The 26613-nt window shown below is 28.4% G+C and overlaps 4 protein-coding genes across 15 annotated transcripts in view; 2 read left to right on the forward strand and 2 right to left on the reverse strand.

Moving 5' to 3' along the window:
* Sytbeta (Synaptotagmin beta) overlaps positions 1-9972 on the forward strand; it is a 71257-nt gene extending 61285 nt beyond the window's left edge. For all 8 annotated transcript variants that reach the window (XM_035096223.1, XM_035096215.1, XM_035096210.1 and 5 more), the window contains 7 exons: positions 268-508; positions 3395-3610; positions 7162-7257; positions 7884-8160; positions 8274-8507; positions 8618-8779; positions 9556-9972. In XM_035096223.1, coding sequence (XP_034952114.1) covers positions 268-508; positions 3395-3610; positions 7162-7257; positions 7884-8160; positions 8274-8507; positions 8618-8779; positions 9556-9744 — 1415 coding nt within the window. In that variant the 3' untranslated portion in view covers positions 9745-9972. The remainder of the gene's footprint in view (positions 1-267; positions 509-3394; positions 3611-7161; positions 7258-7883; positions 8161-8273; positions 8508-8617; positions 8780-9555) is intronic.
* Positions 9973-11496: 1524 nt separating this feature from the next.
* On the reverse strand, positions 11497-15556 carry LOC118064416 (caseinolytic peptidase B protein homolog). 3 transcript variants are annotated; one of them, XR_004690059.1, is made up of 11 exons: positions 14422-15556; positions 14273-14325; positions 13862-14051; positions 13531-13781; positions 13373-13463; positions 13097-13304; positions 12864-12996; positions 12593-12805; positions 12172-12469; positions 11889-12095; positions 11497-11786 (listed from the first exon to the last, which is right to left on the reverse strand). XR_004690059.1 is itself a non-coding variant. In XM_035078984.1 (10 exons), exons 1-10 carry the CDS (start codon positions 14801-14803, stop codon positions 11950-11952), a joined length of 1965 nt encoding a protein of 654 aa, XP_034934875.1. In that variant the 5' UTR covers positions 14804-15556; the 3' UTR covers positions 11497-11949. The 3 variants fall into 3 exon arrangements, 1 of the variants encoding a protein (XP_034934875.1); XR_004690058.1 differs by having other exon boundaries at positions 11497-11816; XM_035078984.1 differs by having other exon boundaries at positions 11497-12095.
* Positions 15557-15669: 113 nt separating this feature from the next.
* Positions 15670-22345, forward strand: Hsc70Cb (heat shock protein 70Cb). 3 transcript variants are annotated; one of them, XM_035078968.1, is made up of 13 exons: positions 15670-15778; positions 15935-16097; positions 16932-17130; positions 17640-17996; positions 18151-18472; positions 18550-18805; positions 18887-19017; positions 19097-19371; positions 19587-19688; positions 20611-20733; positions 20820-21059; positions 21149-21439; positions 21520-22345. In XM_035078968.1, exons 2-13 carry the CDS (start codon positions 15982-15984, stop codon positions 21700-21702), a joined length of 2595 nt encoding a protein of 864 aa, XP_034934859.1. In that variant the 5' UTR covers positions 15670-15778; positions 15935-15981; the 3' UTR covers positions 21703-22345. The 3 variants fall into 3 exon arrangements, with proteins under 3 accessions (XP_034934859.1, XP_034934849.1, XP_034934866.1); XM_035078958.1 differs by having other exon boundaries at positions 15699-16097; XM_035078975.1 differs by lacking the exon at positions 19587-19688 and having other exon boundaries at positions 15699-16097.
* A 252-nt stretch (positions 22346-22597) lies between these two features.
* Positions 22598-23966, reverse strand: LOC118064428 (vacuolar ATPase assembly integral membrane protein VMA21 homolog). Its single transcript, XM_035078999.1, has 3 exons — positions 23816-23966; positions 23598-23703; positions 22598-23280 (listed from the first exon to the last, which is right to left on the reverse strand). The coding sequence occupies exons 1-3, from the start codon at positions 23828-23830 to the stop codon at positions 23141-23143; spliced, it is 261 nt and encodes an 86-aa protein (XP_034934890.1). The 5' UTR covers positions 23831-23966; the 3' UTR covers positions 22598-23140.
* Positions 23967-26613: the final 2647 nt, after the last annotated feature.

A 26613-nucleotide genomic window follows, 5' to 3' on the forward strand; every position in this document is an offset into this window, starting at 1 on the left:
CATCAATTCGAATGAACCTTTAACATTTAAGGGACAAATTTTCGGTTAAATATTGAGGTTAAAATACTGCTTGTAACTATGTTAATAAATCAACTAATAGACAAGTTTATGTAATACCCAGATTATTCATAGGAAATTCATTAAACTCAACCCCACACTGACACAATATTGAATCAATCTAAGTGAATATCGAATTCCCAAGTTGCGATCAGTTGAATAATAGATTATTTATCATACCTTGTTGCTAAACAATAAATGTAATTTCAGGACCAGGCTTACCGCACCAAAGCCGAAGTTATCCCAGCAGTGCTGTTTCAGTTCAAGGTCCAGGTGGTCGAGTTCTGGCTAGAAATCCATCTATAAGTTCACAAGGTTCTCTAGAAGGAGCATCTGGAACGTCATCACATCGCGGCTCTTCTCCACAAATTAAAGCTTTTGGACCTGATGGACGTCATCATCATGACATCGTCCACGCTTCCTCCTCATATCCGCCCAGCAGAAGCTCTAGGTTATTTAATAACACTTATATTGACTCATTCAACAGCATCTTTTATCTTATTATCATTTTATAATTAAGTAGTGTTTGATAATTGAACTATTTCGTTACAGATAAAAAGTTTATGACTTATCTGATACTATGTTATATCAAGTTTTAATTAATTTCGGATATAACTTAAAGCTAAAGGAATATGATTAAAATGTTAATGGAAAAGCTGCTTTTGGAATGTATTTAGGATAGATTAGCTTTTATTTATTGATTCTTCTATTTATTTTTAATTGAAAATTTTTTTTTCAATATATTTTAATGAATTTGATGATTTTTTTATGATGACATACTTTATCACAACTTTCATTAAGCTTTCTTGATATATTTTATTGAAAAAAGACATTTACATTGTCTCTTGAATTTTCATACATTTTTTATTTCGAATTCATGGAAAGTTTGAATCTATTGCTCTTTCAAAAAAGCTTTCAAGTTTTCGAATCATGTAATTTTTAACAGTGTTTTAGAACATGAAATCCAGGAATGAAATATTTTTTTCAGTAAGTTTATTTTTGAAAAAAAAAGTGTTGACAGATTTTTTTTAGTAAATTGAAAAACTGATATTTTTAACTTCAATTTTATTTCACCATCAAAATTCGGTGATTTTATTCTCTGAGATGTCCTTGCTTGAAGCTAAAACCATCCTTTTAGTTTTATGACTCAATTACTCAAGATTGGAACGACGTGAAAAATAAAATAGGAATTTAAGCTTTTAAACGTTTTTTGGAAACTTAAGTGTGATTTTTTTTTTTAATTTAGTGTGTAATAATTTAGGAATTTTTTATTTCTAACTATTAAGTAAAAATAAAGATAAGTTTATGTAGTCGCGTCGGAATTACTCCAATTTTAGTGCTATGTATGGTAATTTTAGTCTATTCAACTTCAATAAGTTATTGAGATCAATATGTAATGTTATTCCTTAGAATATTTCTCCATGCATAAAGGAACTTGAAGCTAAAATGGTCTTACAATTTATAATAAACTCCAGGTCTAAGGAAAATAAAGAACAAAATTATGTTTGTATATAATCTTATATGTCTCAAGAGATAAAAATAAAATTATTCCAATGTAAATTGTACCTTCCAAGGGATGCATAGAGGATAATATTGATTCTCAATTCATTATATTTCAAGATCAACTACTGTAGAGTCATTTTCACTCTCCTTCAATAAATTAAATTTATTTTTTTCACTATGGTAAATTTACTTATTTTTATAAAGTAACATTTTCTCTCTATCTCTCTTTCTGCTTATATTTAATTATAAATTTTTGAGAGTTCAAATTAAATTTAAAAAACCAAATAGTAACTTAAGTTAAATAAAAATAATAAAAGAGAAAAGAGATAGAAAAAAACTATTTAAAATGGAGTAATTCATAGACGTGCTTTGAAAAACAAGCAATATTAAAGATATAAGAAGAAAGAAGACAAAAATTATGAAGGTTTTCAATGAGTAAAAGTAATTTGGATAAAAAGAAAAAGACTATATAAATAAATAGTCTCATGAGATTTAAAATTTCTCAGAAGCTAATGATCCTCATTTTATTTCATATAATTGAAAATCATTGAAATTATTTTCCTGAAGGTTTTTTTTTTTTTTTTTGAATTTCATCTATTATTACTGTACAAAATTTTATCTTATGTTTAAACATATCTATATACATATATATTACCACTCAAACACTTTGAAACAAGCATGAATTTTAAATAAATCCGATCATTATTATTTAATGCATGATACATTCCGTTCAGCAGAAATTTATTCAGCAAATTATTTATCATTTGTTTCAAACTCAAATAAGTAATTGAACAATATGAATGGAATTTTTCATTAAAATAACAACTACATCTGCAGCTATTATTATTAAAAAAAAAAAAAACAACAAGCAGTAGATAATTCATCAATACCAGTGCACTTATTACTATGCAGTAGAATGACTTGGAACATTATTTGAATATAACATGTTCGATAAATTAGATTGCTATGTGAGAAATTAAACACGAATACGTGCTATAAAACAAAATTATAGACCATTATAACAACTAAATCTATTATTTCACGTCTCTATTATTCAAAATACACTATCATTTTACATATTCTATAATGGTGATTACTACAAGTGATAAATGGACAACAAGTAACTGAACATTTTAAAAACTTGCTGAATATAGAATGCTATCAAGAAGTGTTATGTGTTTCAAATATTTATAAAAAGGAATTTTAAGAAAAATTTTTACAGTAATTTGTATTAATTTATTTTAAAAGAGTTTAATGTAATACTTACACATAATTTGTATAAAATTTTATCATTCTTTATTAGCATTGTTTCACTCTCAAGAATTCTAGAGCACTGTTTCACAATAGCACATCTACTCTAGAAACTATTTTAATTATGAATAATATTTAAAACTTCAAATTAAAAAATATCTCAACTACCATTCAGATTTAGACAGAAATGCTAACTAGGAAATTCAATTTATAAACATGCATGTAAATTTCTATACTGAAATAGCATGTTATATTTATGTTAATTGATATCATCAACGAACAGGAAAGAAAGAAAGAAAAATACTGAAATAAATACAAAGCTCGAGACAATCTTATACAAGAAAAAAAAGTAGCAATGTAATACAAATACCAACACAACAAAAAGGAGAAAAAGAGAATACTAAATGCTTCTCTGAATATTATCAAAGCAAACTGTAATAAAATATTTTATGTTATTCTATTTTTCATATTCATGAGTTTAATGACCATAATAATCAGTTTGATGTCTTTATATTTAACTTTAAGAAGGATATAAAGGATTAATAGATAATTATACTGTTTTATTTGTTTTTTTGTTAAAAAGATCACCATCTCCAGCAAGAGCAGCTTCTTTAGATGCACGATGTAGCAGTCCAGCTAGCTTTACTTCAGGAATTATTCATGGTGGAATTGGTTCACCTTCACAAAGTTCTCTATCTTCCATCGCAACTGGGACAAGTATATCAGGTGTCTCGTCTAATAAACCTCCAAATCGTTGTCTTTCACCACTTCTTATTCCTCCACCAAGAACTTCAATAAGGTCAGTTGTATTTCTTTTATATTTCTCTCATGAGCAAAGACCTTTTTACCATTCCCTTAGTCTTCAAGGTAGACTTTTCCTTCATTAACGTTAGAATGCTGGCTAAGGATTATTTTATTTCCCTCCAGATTTCTTTTTTTCTTAAGACTTTGTGAAATACTATTCCATTTATACGTTATTCCATCACTCTGTCTTCTTATTTATTATTTATAATTATATTAAAATATCGAAATATTTTATTTATTCATTATTATTTGTTTTAAAGGGAAATGAGTTCAATTTGAATGCTAGAGTTTATCTATAAATGCATTGCATTGTTTTTCGTTGATTGGAATTATAAAAGGTTTTAATTGACTGAAGAATGCTAGTCATGGGAGAAGAATGAATTCATGTTAATGCTTGATTAAACCATTTAGGTTGATCAATTGTTTTTTTTTTCCATTGGAACAAAACAAACAAGCATTTGTAGGATTTTTTTTAAATTTAAAGTTAACAGTAGTTTTTTTTGAAAGGACTATAAAGCTTACAGTGATATTGATCATGCATTTTACAAGGATAGATTGCTTTTCACATTGATTTGTAGTTTAGCAAAATTACAGGCAACAAGAAAAAACGTTCTAATTATAAATAAAGAGGAATAAGGTTTAAGAGTCAGATTAAAACTGATTATAATATATATTTTGAAACTAAATATTTAAATAAGTAGGATTTAACAGAACAATGTTATAAAAAAATAAGTAAAAGAGTAGAAATCAGACATAATTATATTCTACAGCCTTTTCAAAGAGTTGAATGAATGAAAAGGAAATTTTTAAACTGCATATGTAGTTGAGTTTTACAAAGAAACCTATGATAAAACTCTAAAGTAAAGTCTACTTGTATTTTTTTCAAGCTCACTAGAGTCTGACTACTGACTAAAAACTACCTAAAAGTATCATAAAGACAAAGAGATTTTATAATTTGTCATTTGACATAGCTCTTAAAAGTCCATTTAAGCAATGTGAACTGTTACCACTACTATATTATATCAATTAATATTTTCATTAAATAGTGAAAAATGAAATTTGAAAAATCTTTTAGTTTTTTCTTTCATTTTTTTATTATTAATAAAATATAAAAGATATTTTAATTATTAATAAAATGTTCTTCAGATGAACAATTAGTGATTTAGTAAAAAAATGGTGTAATAATTTCAGAACGCCTTACGGTGAGTTATTGAAGGGAATACGGTAAACACAAACGTAGAGTAATTACAGATGTGGCAGTTTTGATGTGTTAGAGAAAAAGAAATTAATTTAAGGAGAGAATAATCCAAATGAGAAATTACAAACACTAGATATATTTACCACAAAAAAAAAATAAAAAAATCTAAGACTGGATATTTAATCATTTTTCTCATAACACTAATTCTTCAACCATTATTATTTATTATGTTCTCTTCTGTAAATATAACAATGAATAATTGTTTTCTATAATTTATTACTTTTTCTTTTTTATTTAAGTTTCAACACCTTTAGTGAAATGTTGTTTCTTAAAAAATGTAAAAAAATTTGTGTAAAAGTTTTTTAGAAGAATTATTACAACACTTTGGAATGTAAATATTAATATTCCAATCACTAGTGAGTGTCTGTAAGTAGAGTGTCTGAACAAAACCAGACATTTCTACTTAAGTAGTAGATTCTACAGTTTTTAAAATCATGTCGAGGAGCTGATAAATTTAAATGGAAATGAAATGCATTGAATATTTATACTAAAATGAGGACATTGATTTATTTTTATCAAAGTTATCAAAATGATAATAAAAAAATATACTTAATAAAATTTTTATATAATCATTTTCCAATTCAACAGATAAAGTAGTAAAAACCTTTGTATGTTCCAACAAAAACAATTGTAATACAAATTTAGTCTAATTGAATTTTAAAACTATATGAAATTTAATGTAATTTCCTATTATACGACTTGAATACTTAGTTTTTAAGTTTCTATCATATATTAACACTTTTGTCTAGTAGTTTTAGATTTAATAGATCTTTCAAAATGAGAAAATTAAACAGCTTAAACATAAGTCACTTGAAATAATTGTTATAACGAATAATAACAGCTCGTCAAATCTTTGCAATCAAGTTTATAAGGTACTAAAACTTTTATAACTTAGACTATGAGATTATAATATATTATAAAATAGAGTTTATAAAGTTGCAGTGCATTTATGATCGAGTGTAATGAAATTGAAAATGTCTGCTTGAATAAGTGAGGATAAAAAATTTAATAATGATCAATTATTCACTTTTTTAATGCACAATTTAGACATAAAAAAATAGAAAGATAACTTAATATTCAGCTTAAAGATTGTTAGTAACATTTAATTGAAATTTTTTTTGTTGGAATCAGTTTCAAGATTTAATCAAACAAAATAACTAGACTGATTGAATTCTCTGTGCGACAAGATCCACATACAAATCTAAATTATTAAATACTTGCAAATCGATAAAAGAAAATAATGATGAAACAAATAAAGAAATAAATAACACGTCAATAACAGCATTTTTCTAGAACAAAAATTCAATCAGTGAAATCTTTATGATTACTCGCATTTATTAAAGAAATTCTTTCACTGTAAAATTCTAATTTCTTTTATCTCGGATGCTTTAAAGCTTCATGTTTTATTGAATAGGGATTTAATTTTTTTAATGAGCTAGAGTTTTAAAAACATAGAAAATAAAATAGTGAGGGAACATGGTTATAGTGAGTAATTAAATCCTTTGCTATTTTTTTTTGGGTCTTATTATTCCAATCCTTCATTCAATTGGATTAAAAATTCATCATAAAGATGAAATATTATTCTAAACAGTATCAATATTAAAATTAATTTCAATTTGATAAAATATAAAGGTTGATCAAGATTAATGTATAACTTGAGTTAACTCACACTTTGTTATAAATACTCTCATTGTTTTAGTACTTTCTTCATTTTCATCATGAATATATTATACTATAATATAACAAATCTTATAATTTAATAATCTAATATTAAAGCTTTCTAAAGATAACTTGAGGTACAACTCTAATGATGAAACTACTATTTGAACTTTATGACATTTAGCACATAATGAACTTGGTTTCTTCAGAAAGTGGTTCACTTAGCTTCTCTTTACTCCTAATATTTCTAGCACTTACATTCATTAATGTACTAATTTGATCCACAAAAAATAATAATTATAATCAAATTATCGTTTCATTTTTCTCATTAATTCTTCTTCAACACCAACACTATTTCAAATAATATAAGTCACATACAATCAATCACTGTTTATTTGTATTTATACATATCAAACTTTATACAAAGTTATATTGCTCATTTATTCTGATTACATATTAAATAGACAGAATTATAAATTATTTAGACATTTTTTTTTCTTTGGAAGATAAATTGTGTATTTTTATCAACACTTTTTATGATTTTTTCAGTATATCTTTAATTTGTAATTAATATTTAAAAAGAAACCTGTAAATATTTGATCAAATAAACAAATGTGATTATGTTATAGCGATGGTGGACCAACAGCTCCAGCATCACCATTGGGATCCCTCCAGCCTGATTTGTATCAACGCCAGGATGGCCCATTTTTTCTTAATGCTCACTGGTAAAGTAGCAATAAAGTAATCTATTCTTTATTGACCATTTTATAATCGAATAGTAAAGCTACTTCAACTGAATAAAAATATATTTATATGACCTATATTTTGTGGTGACTTGAAGAGTATTTTTTTTTCTAAGTAGAATAAACAAATCAATAGACAGACAGTTTAGTTAGAAAGATAATTAAAACTGAAAGTAAAGTATTTAAAAATTATTCTACTTCACAAAAATGTTTTCCGTTGAAACTAAAAAATAATTTTCTCTAAATAAATTCACATTTTCTTTTATGTTTGACAATTTGTCCTTCTTTTGGCTTATAGGGGAGTGTTTTGAGACATAAAAATTTCCTGAAAACTCCCCAACTAATTCTAGGGGTGATTACAATAACTTTTCCCTACACAAAAACAAAAAGTTTATAAAACCAACTGCATGAAGGTAAATAAACTACTACACAGGCAAATTGTTAGCATAAGAAAATGGTTAAAATTAAAGGAAGGTAAATTATTTTTAAACTTTGAAATAAAAGTTCTGTAGTTTCAAACTCAACTGTCTATTTATTGATGTATTTACTCTAGGTTTCTCCATATTTTATTTCAAATAATTAACTCTAGTATTTATCGATTGGTTTAGTAAAACTGGAAGAAGCATGGGTCGTCTTCATCTCTACCTAAGTTACGACTTTAATAAATCAGATCTTCAAGTTCATTTAATCGAGGCACACGATTTAGCAGGAAGTGATCAAGGAGGCTTCAATGTTCCTTTTGTCAAACTTACCCTTAGTCCTGAAGTTGACAACAAAAAAAGACAAACTAGCATTCATCGAAATAATCCAAATCCATTTTTCGATCAGTATTTTAGATTTCCAGTTAGTTGTGATGAATTAAAAGAGAAAACTCTAACACTTCAAGTAAGGATAAATATCAAAGATAAATGAAATACTTGAAATAATTTTTTAAATAATTCAAAAGTATTTTATCTAGTTTTTAATTTGCCGTTGAATATTCATTTATTTTTATGTAGGTGTTTGACTACGATCGTTATTCGAGGAATGACGTCGTTGGGTCACTAAGAGTCGTACTAGAAGAGCTAGAACTTGCCTCATCGGCTTCACCTGTTGAAGTATGGGGAGAAATAATTCCAGAAAAAAAACCTCCTGAAGAAATCCAAGAAGTTCTTGTTACTTTGTCTTATTTACCAGGTGCTGAAAGACTTAAAGTCTTAATACTTAAAGCCAGAAACTTATTCCCATCAGAGGTACATTTTCAATCTTCAATATTATCTAATACATTAGAACATCTCGACACAATTGATTTTTTCACGCTAACTTAATATTAAATAAATAAAATTAACTGTTCTTTGATCAGAAAAAAGAAACGTTGGATCCATTTGTCAAGGTCACTCTTTTATCAGGAGATAAAAGAGTTAAGAAAAAGACTAAAGTTAAAAAAGGTACCAGATGTCCTGTATGGAATGAAGAAATGGCCTTCAATGTTTCCTCAGGTTCCCTTGCATCATCTGCTATCGAGGTAATTAATACTTGAATAAATATTTGCATTAACTTTAGGGCACTCAGGGTAGGGTATTTAAACTAGAAGTTTCGGTAATTATTTATCTACATCGCAAAGTAGATGTCCAATTACTATGGCAAATAGAATTTTAAAAAAATAGGAGAATAGTTTGATAGAGAATTCAATCGTGATTATTTGTTACTTATGTTACTGACAGCTGCTTTTTTAAAAAGATCGTTAACTTTAATAGATGAGGCTTTTGAAAGAAAAACCATTTCCGTAAGAAAGTTATTAATAAAATCCAATATTACTTTATGCTTAGCTTCGAAAGGGAAAATTTTTGAAAGCCTAGAAGTATGAAATAAGTAATTATACTTTTCCCTGACTTCAGGTCACGCATATACATATTCATTTTTAAAAATCAATAAAATACTTATTGATTTACTTCTTTTCTAATTGTAACATGGTTTAAATAGTAAATTGTAGCTTCATGAGAGAATATTTCATTGAGAGAGATAATTTATTGGAGGTATTTGAACTATTTATGGTTTATTTGCTTGCTTTTATTCATATTCTCTAAAACGTAATAAATTCTTTATTTCATATTTAATCGGAATTTATCGAGTCCAGTATCACAGCTAGTTAATTTTGATAAAAGCTTTATCGTCATAAAAGAGTGCGATTAACTTTCTTGTGTAAATGCATAAGATATTCGATTACATTACTCCAACATTACTATTCTACTAAAGATAGCAATTAGCAAAATCATTAAGGCGACTAATAAACTTGTATAGGTGTGTGTAATGGATGCTAGTAGTGAACTTGGTGGTAATACTATTGTTGGCTCATGCATTGTTGGTCCATCAACTGGAGGGAATCTTTCGGGAGTGAATTGGGAAACGGGCAATCGCAGTCAAGAACATTGGACAAAAATTACACAATCACCACGAAAAAGTGTCACGATGTGGCACACGTTACATTAAATTAATTAAAATAAGTCTTAATTAAAGCTATACACATACAAATAAAAATAAATGAATAAAACTACCGACAAAGTAGTCATTAAAAGTTTATGAATGAGTGTTATTCATGATTAAATCCATTGATAAAAAAATTAGCAACTCAATGATACAAAAAAAAAAAGTTATTCAAGAAGGTACAAACATATATTTATGAGAAATATAAAATTTGTTAATGGCTTATGATTTATAATGCAGTGAATTGAGAAAATAATTGGAAATTGTAATTGGTGTCTATTTTCTTCTTTCTATGCATGATAAGATAAGAGAAAAATTTTAAAGTTAATTACTAATAAATACTGATCGATCATGAGAAAGAAAAATAAATAACTAAATAAATCTTCTATTGTTATAAACGTTATAAAATTATGATTAATTGGAAATATATGGCCTAAATAAATGAGCCAGATTTATAATAATAATAAAAAAAAAAACAATAATGAATTTTCACGATAATAATAAAGCAAAAGCAACGGAATATGCACAATCTATTGACAAAAATAATATTATAATAAAGTTTTACGTTAATACGACTTGAATAAGATGATTAAATAATGTTGTCAAGTTATAAAAATTTATGGATAAATATTAATAGCTATTATAAAACCAAATATATAATTATAATATTACTCTAATTATTATGTATTATTATTATTATTATTATATCTATAACTTATAAGAATGATAAAATTGAAAAAAAAAAAATATTATATGTTTTACAAATAATAAATATATACATGAATATAATAATAAAGTTTTAAATGATATAAATTAATGAAACTTGAAAACGCTTAACGGAATTTTAATTTTCATATTTTTTGAAGTAGTTTGCGATCAATATTGCAAATACTAAATTCATAACTGAATTAATAAATTAACCAGTTACAATTAAAGTCTGATTTTTACACAATCTAAAAAAAAAAATATTAAATAAATAATAATCATTAACATAAATCAACATACACTTAAGTAACAAAGTGATCAAATATCGTAATTTTTTGACTAACATATCAAACATGAAATTTTTTATTATATCCAAAAATCATCTAGCAACTTCATTTTTTTATTAATCTATCTAAGAGTTACCGTCTTGTGCATCAAACATTTGAAATAAAAATTTCGATAAACTATAAAAAATTAAAATTTCACAAAATTGATATAAATATATGGATTTTAGATTTCACGATTACAATAATTGTTGATTATATATTCTACCCATATCTTATATTATATATTAAATCTATTAACGATAAAATTGATGAAAAATATTAATTTAAAAAAGAAAATAAAATTATTATGGTAATCAGAACGACAAAATAATAAAAAAACGCTCAGCCATTTGAGCGTAGTCCGAATCGTACGCTTATCCTTAGATACCAACAGTATTTCTAAAATTCTGTCTAAATATTATATATATATATATTTATGTAGACAAATATATATATGTATATTATACACATATGTATACATATTATATGCTATAAATATATATAAAAAAGTATAACTGTTTATATTAGAACTATAACGTTCTTATACAAGTAAATAAAAATTCAAAAAATTCAAAAAAAAAATTGTCCATCAGTGGAGGCAATCTCTTCTTGTCCAAAGTATCTGACATACGAAAGTACCTTAATTATTGAATTAATGTTTCATTAAATACTTCAAATATTCTATAAAGTATTCAAACAAAAGATCAATATATTTTCAATTCAATCAGAAAGTTTTTATTTTCTCAATAACTCCAATTCGACACAATCTTTTATCTTGGTATATAATATAAAAAATGTATACTGTACTTTAAGTGTGATGTTCAACCAAAATGTCTTGTTATGTAACTTTAATTATCAGTTTACATTAAAGATGAATTTATTTACAGCGAATTGTATTGTTTGATAACAAATGAATCTTTTTTCCAACAAATTATGTTACAAGTTTTTCATTGGTGAATATTTCAGTCCTACAAAAGTGCAGTTTAGTTCATATAATAAAAGGCTATCAATTTCACTCTATGAAAATATTAAATAAATATTTATAATCTATAATAAACAAACATATACAATAATCAATCGATAATTCAAATTATCTCATAATTTAAATTCTATTCCTACCAAAAATCCTGAGTTTATATTTGGTTGAACACTTTTAGCATAGAAAAATAGTTACTATTCACTAAAACTGGGCATGAACATTTTTTATAACATTATCTGTCTCTGCAATGTCAACAAAATCCTTAACTCCAGGAGGTCGAACTGAAAGCATAATACTGGCTCCGTTTTCATGCCATTTAGTTTTTAGTTTGACGCAGCATTTTTTACCTGAAATAAAACATGACAAATCAATCTTGTTGAAAAGAAATAAAAAATACATTAAATGAAATTCAAATGTGCTTACCGAGTTGTCCACGTTCATGAGCAGCAGCCAACTGGTTAACTACTCGTCTTTCTACTTCATATTTTATAGACCGAGCACCATAATGAGCATCATAACCATCAGCAAGAACTGAAAGAACCTCACGATCCCATTTCAGTTCTATCATATGTCTCTCTTTTGCTCTTGTAGCCCAGGCTTCGAGTTCACGAGCTACAAGCTTTATCAATTCACTACGTGAGAATGGTAGGAAATATACGATCTCGTTTATTCTACCTAGAAACTCATCACGTCGAAAGTGAGCCTTTAATATGGGCCGCACCTATCAGTTATTCAACATTCAAAAATAATCAATCATTTTAATAGTAAATAATAGTATCAATACTTGATTATTATCTGAACTCAATAGTTTAACATCAAAATACGAGTACATAATTATACGAACCACTTCATCTTTAAAATGTCGTGATATAACGATTCGTTCTGGTTCTTGATCTTCATTAGAATTCTTGTCAAGTCGTTGTTGTAATACACTTTCTGCTTCAGCTCGTAATTGCATAGCATGTTCAGCTATTTCTTCACTGGCAAGATTTGACGTCATTATAAATACAGCATCTTTACACTCAATTGTTTTACCTTTTCCATCTGTTAGTCTTCCCTAAAAATATTAATTAAATAAAATAAAATAATCGATCGCCAGATAAATGTTTCCTCACCTCATCAAATAGTTGTAAAAGAACGGTTAGTACATCAGGGTGTGCCTTATCTACTTCATCGAAAAGTACCACGGCATTTGGGAATTTTTTTAAAAGTTTTGTCAACTGTCCTCCATCATCATGACCTACATATCTGTTATTTAATGAAAAAATACTTATAAACATTTATTGTTTTGTTTACTAATAACTATAATAGGTAGCATAAAACTAAGAGCAATATTAATGGATATTACCCAGGTGGAGCGCCAATTAATTTAGCAACTTCATGCTTTTCTTGATACTCAGACATATCCAATCTAATAAATCCATCTTTTTTATCTTTATGAATATAAGCAGCAAGTTGTTTCGCTAACTCTGTTTTTCCAATACCAGAGGAACCAAGGAAAAGAAATACTAAGGGATGTTCTTCATCAATCCAACCATTTTCTTTTCTTCTTATAGCTATTCAGTGAAAGCAATCATTGATAAATTGTGAAAATAAGATAATTAAAAAAAAATTAGAAACTTACTAGATGCTACAATAGAAATAGGACCTTCTTGACCAACAATATGTTGCTTTAATCTTTGCTCCAATGGGAATCTTCGTCGTTCTTCTGCTTCCTAAAGTCAATTAAATTAATTTGTCATAACTATTAAGACTAATTAGTGCATTTATTTTACAAAAAACCTTTTCTTTAAGTAATTCATCATATTTTTGAGCCTTCTGAATAAGTAATTTCTTTATTTTGTCATTTTTCGAATATTCTTCAGGCCTATGACCAGATTCATTATCTATCGTAGGATTAGCACCTGCATCTAAAAGTGCTTTAACACATTCGTAAGAATCGGCAAGAACAGCATAATGTAATGGAGTAAAACCTTTAAAAGTAGCTCGACTATTTAATCTATCAGAAAATTCTTCTTCACGTATCATAAGAACTAAAAATAAATTATATCCAACATTTTTATTCATTCTTTTGAATAAACGTGAATGATAATGATTGATAAATAAATTATACCTTCTAATGAATGAAGTCCTTTCTCTCTTCCAGTTTTATAAACATTTATAAATTCATCTTCCGCATTTACATCAGCTCCTTGACTAATTAAAAATTTGAGAGCATCAACTTTACCATTTATTGCTGCTGAATGCAATGCTGTCCATCCAAGACTGTGTCTCATGTTTACATCAACTCCTTCTAATATTGCCTGTAAGATGATATCCATCATGAATTATCAGTATCACTCAACATGTCAACAATTAATTATACATCTATTATTAGATTCTAAATATTGTGTTTCACAATTTAATATTGTTAAAAGTAATTAGAATTTATTTTACGAAATTTTTTAAACAAACTGTTTTCAACAGTTCAAATTGAGCTGAATAACAATTAAATATACTTGATAATAATGAATAATTTTCAAACCTTCTTTAAATCTGGAATATTTCCATACTGTGCGGCTCGAAAAAACCTTTTCTCTACAATAAAAAAAACAAAAATAGAATTACACTGATTGAATTTGTGAATTTTTTAATTCATTAGTAGAAATTATTATGTTTTCAACAAGATTATACCTTTTAATGATATTGGAGCATCACAATAAGCTACAATCAATCCTAATCCACTTAAAATAAAACTCAAATTCTTATAATTAGCCTCTGAGGTATTTTTTCTATAATTTCGCCACTTCTTTTCCCAATAAGATAGTGGAGCAATTGTTGAATGTAAAACGTTTCTTTCAATAACTTTGTGCATTGAGCATAAACAACGAATACTGATTGCTGCTCGCTCGAAAAAATAACCTGTTTCATGATGTACAACTGTATTATGTGGCTGTGCGTGTTTATGATAATTCAGATGAATACAAGAACTTTTTGTAGGCACTCGCTTATTAAAAAATGAACAAAATTTGAGGTAATTACAGCGTGACATTTTATTTATTGGTTTCTTATTCATATATTGTACTTCAATCTATACAATCCTTTAAGACCATGTGACAACTGCGTGAAGAAATGGAATCATCTTGTATTATTGATTACGAACAGATGATTTTAAGAGGGAGATCATTGCGTCAACCATGTACATGCTGCTACCATGTTAGAGATCATTTTTGTAATTAATTAAAATTCATTCATTTTACATTTTCATTACGGTCACACTGACTTAAATAGTGAAATATTTAATAAACGCTTTTCTAACCTGCTCCATATGAAAATAAATCAGTGAAAGTCACAGCAACATAATGAAAATATTCACTCATTTGCTATTGTAAAATGATCACTAATTTAAATCAATGTTATAATTGCTAATGAATAAATATTCACTATTGTGGAGCAAGTATAATTTCTAAAGAGCAAGAAGTCATTTTAACAGTTGACAGTTCAAATGTTTACTTATTTCTATATTGAATACTTAATTGTTAATTTTTACCACTCAATTTAAATTGAATTGTTGCAAATAGTATACTGACATATGGACAAAAATGTCATTTTCATCGAATAAGCGTTTTCAATCTATGGAAAAGTCAATAAAATTAGAGGTTATAATAAACAATAAATTATAACCTGTATTTGTATTCGATTATTTTTAAATACTTGTCTTGTAAATTTTTATACAAATAATATTGGAGATTAATTAACAAGAACGTGCGAATTTTCTAGAAAATCAAGAAGGACCTATTAAAGGGATATGGTATGGTGAAAGAGCGCGCAAGTTTAATATATAAATTCACAGAGACCGGTATTATCAAACGGCGTGGTATTTTCTAGAATATTCCAGAACATCCTTCTGTCCAATCGGACCTATGTTCGCGGCAAGCAACAGCGCCATGATTGGCCAGTTTTCAGCGGCAGTCTACAGAAAGTAATCATTCAGTCAAGTTCGTGTGCTGCATTTATTCACTTCGGAAGTTATTTCCTGAGCTATTTTAACGTAATATTTTACAAGCTGATTTACTATTTATTGTACTGATATTCAGATACGACAAGATTAATTGAGAGAAGTGATATAATTAAAATTAATACTTCAATAAAAACTCAATTAAATAACTTTAAACAAAAATAAAGTGTAGGTTGTGTTTCAATTCAGCGTGGAAGTCGTGAATCAAGTGGATAAATTCAATCAAGCGACCAACCATGGCTGCTATGTCCGTCATTGGAATCGACTTCGGTAACGAGAGTTGCTATATTGCTGTAGCAAGAGCTGGTGGTATTGAAACAATAGCTAATGATTACAGCTTAAGAAATACACCGTAAGTAGATCATATTTTCTTTTTATTCATCTACTACATTATTTGCATATTAACCGGCGCCGGCGCACACCGGTACTTCAAAATTTATCATATCGTCTTACAAACGTTTTAGAAAGTATTTTTTTCATATTTTTTAGACTAATTATTAATAATTACAAGTAACTAGTATTGATCAAATGTCATAACATTTATCTGAGGCTTAAAACATTTGTAAAACCATCTACCGGATGGTTCTTATGTTTTCCTTATTGTAGCTAATGAAGTTATATTATTTTTAATAGTAATTAAGTAATTTACATTATTTGTATGGTAAAACAAATCAATATCTCATTTATTTTTTTTCACTTCATACTGACAGATGCTTTATTTGTTGATTGGTAGTTGTTTTTTCTTTAAACATATATTAAATACAATTTGCCACGGTTTATTATTCAGTTTTTTCAATTCTAATGATTAATATCGATTAATTTACCTTTAAAAATCGTATAAATATTAATAATGTTATATAAAAAAAAAACTAAGTTTGAGTTCTCTAATATTTTTACCTTATTTGGGTGTCATATGATTCATAGTATGTTCAAGGTCTTTCATCTAAACAGACACTGGCAACTTTTAAGTGATAATTCAACCAAAGTATCAATAATAGGTTTTATTTATTAATTTAACATTAATATATTGATTGAAAAATTAAAACTATTTCAGTTAGAAGCTATACAATTAATATTAGCATGGATAATCTTAGAGATCTTGATAAGGAATATGCAAAGTGAAAAAATAAATATTCTATGATATTTCATAAATTTCTATTGTTAAAATAATTATCATTTGTTCCAGATCATGTGTAGCATTCACTCAGAAAAATCGAGTTCTTGGAGTAGCTGCCAAGAACCAAATGGTCACCAACATGAAAAATACCATTCATGGATTCAAGAGATTATTAGGAAGAAAGTATTTCGACCCTCAAGTCCAAACTGAACTTCGTAGTTTAACTTACAAAACTTCTAAACAACCTGATGGCAGTATTGGTATTCATGTAAGTAATAAAAAAAAGTTAACACAAGAATATTAGTGAGAAAAAATTGTTCTATATGATGTGATGATTATGATGCTCGTATTTTTAATGTTAAAATTGATACTTATTTTTATTATAATTATTTGTATTTGAATTTTTACTCAAATTCATATGAATGTATCATTTAATGTAATACTGGAAGAATGCCAAGTCTTCTTACTATACTTAGTTTATTTATGTAACGTAGATATTCATAATGAAACTGAGGTATCTAGTTGACATAAGAACAATTCAGGCGAGAATCAATTCGTGATAATTATGTACTAGGCAATTTATTACATAATAAACAAGCACAATGAAACATCTAAATAAAAGAAAAAATGTTCTAGAGTTATTTTATTATTTTATGCTTCTGAAAGACATTAATCAATATTAATCAATGTTTTGATTATTTTTTGTATTTTAATTATGTTGACAAAAAGTTAATGTAAGTTGAAAAAATTTAATGTATTGTTATTTATCATTTACAGGTTCAATATTTGGGAGAAGAGCATGTATTTACTCCTGAACAAATAACAGCAATGTTATTTACAAAATTAAAAGAGGTTTCAGAGCATGCTCTTCAAACAGCAGTTAATGACTGTGTTATCTCAGTACCTTCTTATTTTACTCAAGCTGAACGTCACGCTCTTTTGGATGCCGCTCGTATTGCTGGGTTGAATGTTTTACGTTTGTTTAACGAAACCACGGCGACAGCTCTTTGCTATGGAATATATAAACAGGATTTACCTCCACCAGAATCTCCACCACGGAATGTTGTATTTGTAGATTGTGGATATGCTAGTCTTCAAGTCTGCATTTGTGCTTTCCACAAAGGCAAATTAAAGGTACAATAGATGAAAAATTATTATTTTATTACATTATTTATTACTTAAACTTATGGAAAAAATACTGTTCTATGATTTTATTTATTTTGACGCTGATTAATTACAAAAATTGGTAATTAATTATCATATTAATATATCGTGCTTATTATTTTAGATGTTAGCCTGTGCGTCAGATAGCAACTTGGGTGGCAGAGACATTGATACAATTCTTGCACATCATTTCGCCAAGGATTTCCAAGCTCGCTACAAGATTGATGCTTTTTCAAACCCCCGAGCATATTTACGATTGCTTGCGGAAGTAGAAAAATTGAAAAAACAGATGTCAGCTAACTCAACGAAGCTTCCACTTAATATCGAATGCTTTATAGATGAAAAAGATGTTCACGGTGATATGAAACGGGAAGATATGGAGGCTATGTGTGCTCATCTTTTTGATCGTGTTGAAGCAGTATTAAAAAAGTGCCTTCATGACTCCGGTAAATACCACATATTTCCTATAATAGCAATTATAAACAAGAAATCAATAACTAATATTTTTTTGTTTTAATTACAGAGTTGAAACTTGATGATATTCATTCAGTAGAGATTGCTGGTGGTTCTTCTAGAATTCCAGCGATCAAACGATTGATTGAATCAGTCTTTAAAAAGCCTGCATCAACAACTCTCAATCAAGATGAATCTGTCGCACGTGGTTGTGCTCTCCAATGTGCTATGCTCAGCCCAGCTGTTCGAGTACGTGAATTTTCTATTACTGATATTCAACCATATCCTATTAAATTGACATGGGACCCAGTTGAAGGAGAACAAGGGTAAGCTAAAGCTTGTATGGAACTCATTTCTTTTTTTTTATTGCAAAGCTTTGTAATAAATTTAATTTTTTATTATTACAGTGAAATAGAAATCTTTTCATACAACCATCAATTCCCATTCTCCAAGTACTTAACGCTTAAAAGAAGTAATCCATTCACTCTAAATGCCAGCTATATGATTCAACCACCAAATTATCCTCAAGCTCATATTGGTAAGACTTTAAAATTTAGTTATCCATTTATATAAATCACTTTTTGAGGATAAATTTTACTGAATTGTTGTTTTTTCAGGTTCTTTCGCCATTAAAAATGTAAAGCCAACACCTGAGGGAGATCCATCTAAAGTGAAGATTAAGGTGAGATTAAATCTGAACGGAATATTGACAGTAGCATCAGCCTCATTGATCGAAAAACGTGAATTAACTCAAGAAGAGAAAGAAGAAGAAGAAAAACAATCCCAACAACAACAAGCCAATAATATGGATGTAGATCAACAGCAACAATCGCAACAAAACCAAGACAAAACTGATCAAGATGCTCAAGCTAACGAACCACCCGCTCAAGAGGTAATTTTTTTTGAAATATTTATTTAAATTAAAAAAAAAAAAATCAATATTTATATTTACGCATTGCCAAAAGAAATCATTTCAGAGTTGCATGATTTACAATATTACATTTGGTCAATTCAAATTGATGTGAAAAAAGATGCAATGTTTATGTAGCTTATAGAGGAAAGCCAATAACATTTCGCGAGCATGATCGTAAGTCTGTTGTGGTTTAGGTTAACGCGGAAAAAGGAGGGCGAGACTCAGATGCAGACGATGATGGAAAAAGTAAAAAGTCCCAGCGCTACTCCTCGAGGATTCGCTCTTGGTTCAGCTCGGTACGCGACACACTAACATTTGCTTGGACCCATGCGCATACATCTTCCTCTATCTCTTTCTGTCTAAAATCAAAAACATTTAAGATTGAGTGCTCCATTGAAATCGCCTTAATTATTTTAGCGCACTTTATCGTCGCGCACATTCTTCAGGATTTTATTTTAATTTGATCATATTTTATTATTGGTTAATACATAATCAGAATCATTTATCATTGTCAAAATCATCTATTTCATGATCATCATTAACATATCTCTTAATTATTATATGTCATTACTACACAATATTAACGTTTTGGTTGTTGAAAATTCGAATTACATTTAGAAAATTAATAGTGTTACTAATTCAGATGCAAATTCTGTTTCTATTTCTTCTGCAATAATTATTCATATGCTTGCTTTATAATTAACAATTTTTATTCAATGGCCTAACTTGTAGAGGGTTGGCGATTTCATGAAGGTTTTTTGTTTCATTTAATAAATATGCATATGGGTCCAAAATGTCCATTGTGTCACAAACCGTGCTATGTTTTTGAAATCATATTTTTAGTTGTTGTCCTTTATTAACAAGTAGCAGAAGAAAGAGAGACAGTTTTATTCATTGTAAAAATTTTCGAATTAATTATAAGGATCTATTTGAGATTCAATATTTCGTTAATTAATAGAAAAATTTATTTAATGAAATGATTTTATTATGATTTATAATAAGTTTATAATTTTATTTGATATACATGAAAAATAACTTGTTTGCGTATTGACAACTAATACTTATCGCGCCATTTTATTGATTCCCTTTAATGTACTTCACTTATTCTACATTAGTGTGTTGTTGTGTGTTCAAGTGAATCAATTTCAACTCACTCGTTGATCATGGAATGCTTTGACTTCAACATTTTTTGAGTTAAAATATTTCTTTTTCTTTCAGGGTGAAGATAAAGCAGAAGATAAAAATAAAAAGAAAGTTCCAGTACGTCATATTGAACTTCCAGTGGAAATTCAAGCAGGTGGTTTACCCCAAGAACAGTTACATCTTGCAATTGAGAAAGAAGTAATTATTACATAATTAAATGTTATTAAAGGATAATATAAGTATTATATTGATGAATTGATAAAATGAACGATTTTATTTTTTAGGCTAAAATGGTTGCTGAAGACAAACATGAAAAAGAACGAGTCGATGCACGGAATGCATTAGAGGAATACGTTTATGACTTACGAAGTAAAATTTTCGACGATACTCAATTAGCAAAATTCGTTACTGATGAGGAAAGAGAAAAACTCAGCAGAGTCCTTGAAGAGACTGAAAATTGGCTTTATGATCAAGGCGAAGATTGTAGTAGACAAATTTACAGTGATCGATTAACTGAACTCAAGGTTAGTAATAATCTTTTGCTTTTCATTAATTTGATTATCAAAATTATTCTCTACAAATGATAATTTAAAATAAATTTTCATTCTTACAGTCTCAAGGAGAACCTATTAAAGAAAGACAAAGTGAATTCGAAGGTAGACAATATGCTCTAAATGACCTTGCTAGTGCTCTTCAACTTGCAAAGAAGAATTATGAACAGATCAAAGCTTCATATGGAAAGGACGATAAATATTCTCATCTAACCGAAGAAGATATCGAAAAACTCAACAAAGCTATTCAAGAAAAATGGTCGTGGTTAGAAGAAGCTTATTCGGTATTTGCTAGTACACCACGAACACAATTAGCAAGTATCACTGTAGTACAAATTCGCAGCATGAAACAGGTAAATATTATTTCTGAAATACACGAAACAATATGTTAATGAGTATTTAATACCATGAAATGATGTTTTCTTTTTTTTAGGCTCTAGATAGTACGGTGTCGCCAATTATCAACAAACCAAAGCCCAAAGCAGAACCCCCTAAAAATGAAAAGACAAAAGAAAAATCAGCTGAAGAACAAAAAAATCATCAGAATTCACAAAAAAACTCTGAAAATGATGTCAATCAACAATCTCCAAAGGATGATAAAATGGATGTCGAGTAATAATTCGACTTAAATTATTTATAAGTTAAAATTCACCTAATATTAATTACAAGTAATGACGAGTACTTAAATGAATTATTCTCGTCAACACGCAAGCGTCTGAATCCTCACGATAAAAGCGAGTATAACAGCGCGTTTTGTTGCATTTTTGTTAAATTTGTCTAAATAATACCTCTACCATTCTAAAATTTTATTTGTCGAAACTTTTTCTACCTCAGTAGAGTGTTGTCAAACGAAACAAAGGTAAATAATACCTTTATTAAGAACTATAATTTTGAAAAGTAACTATTAATTCATCCGAATCATATAACTTTAATCTTAAAGTCAATTAAAAATTGATTTTTTTTATAAATGATCGGCCTTATTCATCATGTAGTGAGGAGATTTTTCGATACATTTCGGACGCTGTGTATTTGCCAGTAGAAATAAATGGACACTTGCAGCTTATGAACGTACAAAGGAACTGTAACTTGAGCTGTTGACTTGCTAGCTAAATTTAAAAGATTGATATCGCTGGCGATTTTATGTATTTAATTATGATATCAAATATTCATTCCATCAATAGCTAAAAAAGAAAAATCTCAAAAAGTATATCTGTGTTGCATTTATGGTGAAATAAAATCATTGTCGAATAAAGAGAAAATTAACATTTAATTATTATTTAATTTATCAAGCAAAAAACAAAATAAGAAAATCGCCAACGGAATAAAATTGATTTCTTATAATATTAAATTAATTATGTATTTTTTATTTAATTATCCAGGTGTTCTGTAATGTCACGAAAAAGATGTATATAATCCATTAATATTTGAATGAATTCACGTCATACTCCTCATACATAATTATAGTTTAGATAAATGAAAAATGTTTCAAACATTTTTACACAATGTTCCTTCACTTTTTATTTAAATTATTAAGATACATTTTTTTTTTTATCATTTCAACATTAATTTTACATTTTACAATAATTTGAATAATTTATGTACAATTTACAGAATAGTACTAAAATGTGATTATCTCTGCTGAATAAATAATAAATTAATTGTTGAAAGTACATTGCTTTTGTTTGCTATGTACTTTTTATTTAAATAATAAAATAACAATCAATGTAGGTTGAATTATAATTAATCGTTTACGAATTTTATAGAGTTGATACATTTATTATTTGATGCAAGAGAAATACTTGTAATATGTAATATCTTTGCTTAATTAAGTAAGCGTGTTGACATTTTTTTGCTTACAGCCTAAAATAATATAAAAATATAATATATTAAATATATCATTTTTACAATGGTAAATTATAAGTTCTTTATATTCTATTGAAAAAACAAAAAAAGTTAAGAAATGCTCTACCAATCCGTATCCTGTTCACTATTGATATCAAAAGTGATAGTTATTATTTTTACAAAAATTTAGGAAACATATTATTTTGAATAAATTAATCAGTTTTAGATGGTGCTTTGCTTTGACTTTCTGAATATGCTTTGTAAATAAATACTCCTAGGGCACCATGTAATACCAGGATAGAAAATATTGCAGCATAAACATTACTTGGAATACTATTCAAACCTAACAAGCCTAAAATAAATAAAATATTTTCATTACTTTTGTCAAAATAGAATGATGTAAATGTCCAACTTATCAACAATACTAAATTCTCAATAGTACGATGAGTATATGCAAGTTTTTATTTTTTAACGAGTGATTTTATGCTGATAAATTAATTATAAAATTTAAATTTAATATTTTTGCAGAGTTACTTTGATAAATAATAACAAGAATTAATGTAACAATTATTATTTGTGAGTATTAATATAAATCATAATCACATTGTGATAAAGTAGGACATTTACTCAATTAATATACTATATTTTGATGAAATAAATAATTTTTACCATCAAAAATAAATATCTTAGTTGCAAAAAAAGATGTGATGGGTAGAAAAATTATATATGCACAATAATAAAGAATAGTTTTGAATATTTGTAACTCCGGGAGTTCCTGAAAACAGAAAAAAGGGCAGCTTATCAGTCATGTTTACTGATTTATCGATTATAATTATTATTTTAAGTTAAAGTCTAAAATGAAATGTTATATATTCAATGTAACTAACCTTTACAGTCATCATTCTGTTGTAAAATACCGATAATTACTTTTGAAATAAATAGAAAACAATTATTTCTATACCAGTTTTCAATTATTTATTGACTTTAGAATAGAAAAGTTTTCACACTTCGAACCACGTGATTTATTGAATGACTTATACCAACTTATGGTCTAAAAAACCAGAAAGAATAAAGCACAGAAGAAAGGCCAGTACAGAAGTCTAATGCCATGTTAAAAATCCAGGTGGAGTTGCGGTCAACATGTCGGTAATCTCAGGTCACAAACATGGAAGTTTCTGTAAACCCATCAAGCGATGGCGCTGCACCGATTTATTTTAGCCTGGCCTCGTAATCTCATTGTTAAGATCGGGGGTTATTCTGTACGTCTCGATGTTCCAGAATTCATAACTGATTCACCTTAAATAACAGTTCATTTGAAAATCCGTAAAAACAGAAATGAAGGTGAAACCGGAAATGACCATAATTTTAGCATAAATTATGCTCGAATCACAACTTTGACTATATCAATGGAAAGCTCTTGCTCTCAGGAATCCATTGACATGCTTGTAGTCCATGTACCTCCCATGGATCATAAGTTATAGGCGAAAAACGAAGCTATGCTCCGATAAAACATAAAAAAATCTTTAAACGCTCATAACTCGAAAACTAAGCGAGATACGGCATTTTTGACGGGGATATCCTATAGGGGGGATCGAATTTTTTACTTAGGTCCCGATCTTTCATATGAGCCCACGATCAACCCCGTAGCATTATATGCATACAAGTTATGCACTTTTTTTATGTTTTGCAGAATTTCAGGAATATCTCCTGATTTTACCAACCAAATATGGCCGACAGCCAGTGTTTGGAAATCGTCTCGTCCCCGTCTTTCCAATGACATCCATGATTTTATGATCCAAGCATAATTACGATTATTTGCTGTTTTTGAGGTTAGAAAAGAAAATTCACGAATTTTGATGATTGGGAGTGATTCTGTACGTATGGATGTTTCGCAATTCAACCTTGAATAACAGTTCTATTTATTTTAAAGTCCGTAGAAAGAGAAATAAAGGTGAAACCGGAAATGGCCATAATTTTAGCATAAATTATGCTCGAATCACAACTTTGACTATATCAATGGAAAGCTCTTGCTCTCAGGAATCCATTGACATGCTTGTAGTCCATGTACCTCCCATGGATCATAAGTTATAGGCGAAAAACGAAGCTATGCTCCGATAAAACATAAAAAATCTTTAAACGCTCATAACTCGAAAACTAAGCGAGATACGGCATTTTTGACGGGGATATCCTATAGGGGGGATCGAATTTTTTACTCAGGTCCCGATCTTTCATATGAGCCCACGATCAACCCCGTAGCATTATATGCATACAAGTTATGCACTTTTTTTATGTTTTGCAGAATTTCAGGAATATCTCCTGATTTTACCAACCAAATATGGCCGACAGCCAGTGTTTGGAAATCGTCTCGTCCCCGTCTTTCCAATGACATCCATAATTTTATGATCCAAGCATAATTACGATTATTTGCTGTTTTTGAGGTTAGAAAAGAAAATTCTCGAATTTTGATGATTGGGAGTGATTCTGTACGTATCGATGTTTCGCAATTCAACCTTGAATAACAGTTCTATTTATTTTAAAGTCCGTAGAAAGAGAAATAAAGGTGAAACCGGAAATGGCCATAATTTTAGCATAAATTATGCTCGAATCACAACTTTGACTATATCAATGGAAAGCTCTTGCTCTCAGGAATCCATTGACACGCTTGTAGTCCATGTACCTCCCATAGATCGTATGTTGTAAGCGAAAAACGAAGCTATGCTCCGATAAAACATAAAAAAATCTTTAAACGCTCATAACTCGAAAACTAAGCGAGATACGGCATTTTTGACGGGGATATCCTATAGGGGGGATCGAATTTTTTACTCAGGTCCCGATCTTTCATATGAGCCCACGATCAACCCCGTAGCATTATATGCATACAAGTTATGCACTTTTTTTATGTTTTGCAGAATTTCAGGAATATCTCCTGATTTTACCAACCAAATATGGCCGACAGCCAGTGTTTGGAAATCGTCTCGTCCCCGTCTTTCCAATGACATCCATAATTTTATGATCCAAGCATAATTACGATTATTTGCTGTTTTTGAGGTTAGAAAAGAAAATTCTCGAATTTTGATGATTGGGAGTGATTCTGTACGTATCGATGTTTCGCAATTCAACCTTGAATAACAGTTCTATTTATTTTAAAGTCCGTAGAAAGAGAAATAAAGGTGAAACCGGAAATGGCCATAATTTTAGCATAAATTATGCTCGAATCACAATTTTGACTATATCAATGGAAAGCTCTTGCTCTCAGGAATCCATTGACACGCTTGTAGTCCATGTACCTCCCATAGATCGTAAGTTATAGGCGAAAAACGAAGCTATGCTCCGATAAAACATAAAAAAATCTTTAAACGCTCATAACTCGAAAACTAAGCGAGATACGGCATTTTTGACGGGGATATCCTATAGGGGGGATCGAATTTTTTACTCAGGTCCCGATCTTTCATATGAGCCCACGATCAACCCCGTAGCATTATATGCATACAAGTTATGCACTTTTTTTATGTTTTGCAGAATTTCAGGAATATCTCCTGATTTTACCAACCAAATATGGCCGACAGCCAGTGTTTGGAAATCGTCTCGTCCCCGTCTTTCCAATGACATCCATAATTTTATGATCCAAGCATAATTACGATTATTTGCTGTTTTTGAGGTTAGAAAAGAAAATTCTCGAATTTTG

Source organism: Chelonus insularis, unplaced genomic scaffold (genome assembly GCF_013357705.1).
Source record: "Chelonus insularis isolate UGA/USDA-ARS -01 unplaced genomic scaffold, ASM1335770v1 contig_116_pilon, whole genome shotgun sequence".
Classification (NCBI taxonomy): Eukaryota; Metazoa; Arthropoda; class Insecta; order Hymenoptera; family Braconidae; genus Chelonus; species Chelonus insularis.

What these genes read in the sequence shown, in the direction of transcription:
- LOC118064416 (XM_035078984.1), bottom strand. Translation starts at nt 14,803, where the DNA reads ATGAATAAGAAACCAATAAATAAAATGTCACGCTGTAATTACCTCAAA. An exon ending in TATTTCTATTGTAGCATCTA is followed by an intron (nt 13,305 to 13,372) that starts GTAAGTTTCTAA and finishes TTCACTGAATAG; the next exon opens with CTATAAGAAGAAAAGAAAAT. An exon ending in GACATTTTAAAGATGAAGTG is followed by an intron (nt 12,470 to 12,592) that starts GTTCGTATAATT and finishes AATAACTGATAG; the next exon opens with GTGCGGCCCATATTAAAGGC.
- Hsc70Cb (XM_035078968.1), top strand. Translation starts at nt 15,982, where the DNA reads ATGGCTGCTATGTCCGTCATTGGAATCGACTTCGGTAACGAGAGTTGC. An exon ending in AAAGTGCCTTCATGACTCCG is followed by an intron (nt 18,473 to 18,549) that starts GTAAATACCACA and finishes TTTTAATTACAG; the next exon opens with AGTTGAAACTTGATGATATT. An exon ending in ATCGATTAACTGAACTCAAG is followed by an intron (nt 21,060 to 21,148) that starts GTTAGTAATAAT and finishes TCATTCTTACAG; the next exon opens with TCTCAAGGAGAACCTATTAA.
- LOC118064428 (XM_035078999.1), bottom strand. An exon ending in TAAGATATTTATTTTTGATG is followed by an intron (nt 23,281 to 23,597) that starts GTAAAAATTATT and finishes TATTTATTTTAG; the next exon opens with GCTTGTTAGGTTTGAATAGT.